The sequence below is a fragment of the Sinocyclocheilus grahami genome, unplaced genomic scaffold, assembly GCF_001515645.1.
Source record: "Sinocyclocheilus grahami isolate Dianchi unplaced genomic scaffold, SAMN03320097.WGS_v1.1 scaffold203.1, whole genome shotgun sequence".
NCBI lineage: Eukaryota > Metazoa > Chordata > Actinopteri > Cypriniformes > Cyprinidae > Sinocyclocheilus > Sinocyclocheilus grahami.
In genome coordinates this window covers 443,164-445,102 of record NW_015505382.1, presented here as the reverse complement: position 1 = coordinate 445,102, position 1,939 = coordinate 443,164, and the positions used below count along the sequence as shown (strand labels likewise).

Below are 1,939 nucleotides of genomic sequence, written 5' to 3'. Positions count from 1 at the left end.
AAAAAAAACACCAATACTTTAAAGACAAATGACAAAGCAGGTTATGTTAAACAGAAGTCTTTAGAGAAGTTCATCATATCAAGAACTTATCACCTCAAAGCAGGATGGATTTTTGTGCATGCAAAAGAAAGAAACAAAGCAGAACACACAGCTAGGTGCCTACTCTACACAGGCGATTAAGAATCATATAAATAGCACACAACATGCTGAGTGCAGACAGACGGATACGAGCGGAGAGAGAGGAGCTCACTTACTGCAGGACTGCCCCCAACACCTCCTCCCAGGTCTCCCCCGAGCTATAACAGGGAACAGAAGACCCATTTCCAGGCCAACAAAGAACATGAGAGAGACAGAGAGGCACGTCAAGGATCCACTAATAACAGAGTTTTCCTGTTTACAAAAGACATCACGTCACAAACAACTTTTAAAGCCTGCTATTTCAAACTTTGTTTTTGCCATGGCTAAAATCAACCTGAAAATGTCATCTTTGAGACACCCGCAGCCATTAATTCAGTTGTTGACCAAGACTGAGACGAGTGAAGCTGATGACAGAGGCGTCCCTGCAGGAAGAAAGAGTTGAGCAGCGCTCCTGTGTTCCTTTCATAGGCTGAAAGCAACAGTTCAGCTTGTGTGTTAGCAGAAGTTGCGGAAAAAACTGATTTGTGAGTGAAGTTACTGCACTGAAATACTGAAAGAAAAAAAACAACAAAAACAAATCTACTAGACATTCTGAACAATATGAAAGAAAAATGTAACCATGTCCATAACCTGAGAGAAACATTGCAATAAGAGCTATTTTACAGTCATACAAACAAAAATAAGAGAAATATTATATAAGCAAGGCAAGACTATTTTATCCATTGACATTAATTGGACTGTGTAAACGTTTTATATAACAGGCGGTTGGAGAGGTTAAAAAAGAGTTTTGGTGATATCAGCAATGAAGGAAACACATTTCAGTATAATGTTTTTGCATTTCTTTTTGTTCGGAATAAAGTTCACTGATGCATCATGCACAATAATACTGTAAATGTGCATTTAGAAAGTAAACAGGGTCAATTCTGATTTTATGATGGCTAAAGCAATGTAAATTATTTCTCTTAGTCCACATTCCTCTTACTGACCTTCAGCTGCACAGTCACCTTGATTTTCTCACTGAGAAAATGAGCGAGATTAAACAACCTTGCGGCTTCACACTCAGCAGGACACAGATCACAAGTTGAGCCATGAAGTGCAACAAGCAACGTTTAGGGTACGGGAGAAATGGATGGTTGTCAAATGCAAATATTCTGAACCAAATCTCAATGGAGAAAAAAAAAACATTTGACACTTTCGGAGTCATAATGTGATTCAGATTAGACAGACTTTCTGATATGAGCTAAAGAAGCCGTTGAGACCATGAGTTTAAAAATGCATCCCTTCAGGTGCTGAGTCCGCAGTGTTAGTCTCTTTGAAACGCTCACGACCTTGAGCAGTCAGATGGCTCTGCAGACTGTTCAATGTTTAACATTCCTCAGCTCTGAACACTGTCTCCTTGTTAAGGATGACGAACACATTGGCATTTTATTGGAATGACTCATTTAGTCAGCAGAAGTATATTCACTGAACTGAATACAAAGCTTTGTGCCAGAGTTAAGCTGCAAGTTGCGACCAGGTTTAACAATTGGGTGGAAAGGGTAAAAATTGCCAATTTGTTTGACAATCCATTCTAAATCTTGTATACTCCAGTCCATTTTGAGTCTTGGATTTTTGTTGGATTTCATGTCCATTTAGAGAATTTTCTTGGGTCAAAATGTCAATACATTCAGCATCAGGAATCAGTGGCGGAATTATTAAACCAGAACAAAATATACCAAATATGTTTTCGTCATGCTTTTATCTTTGATATGTGTACGTTCATACAGTGGGGCAAAAAAGTATTTAGTCAGCCACCAATTGT

At 38.7% G+C, this 1,939-nt stretch overlaps 1 protein-coding gene across 1 annotated transcript in view; it reads right to left on the bottom strand.

Annotated features, from left to right (window-relative positions):
* LOC107595474 (AP-1 complex subunit beta-1-like) overlaps nt 1-1,939 on the bottom strand; it is an 11,200-nt gene that overhangs the window by 927 nt on the left and 8,334 nt on the right. Inside the window, exon 2 of the mRNA XM_016285883.1 lies at nt 255-296. Coding sequence (XP_016141369.1) covers nt 255-296 — 42 coding nt within the window. The remainder of the gene's footprint in view (nt 1-254; nt 297-1,939) is intronic.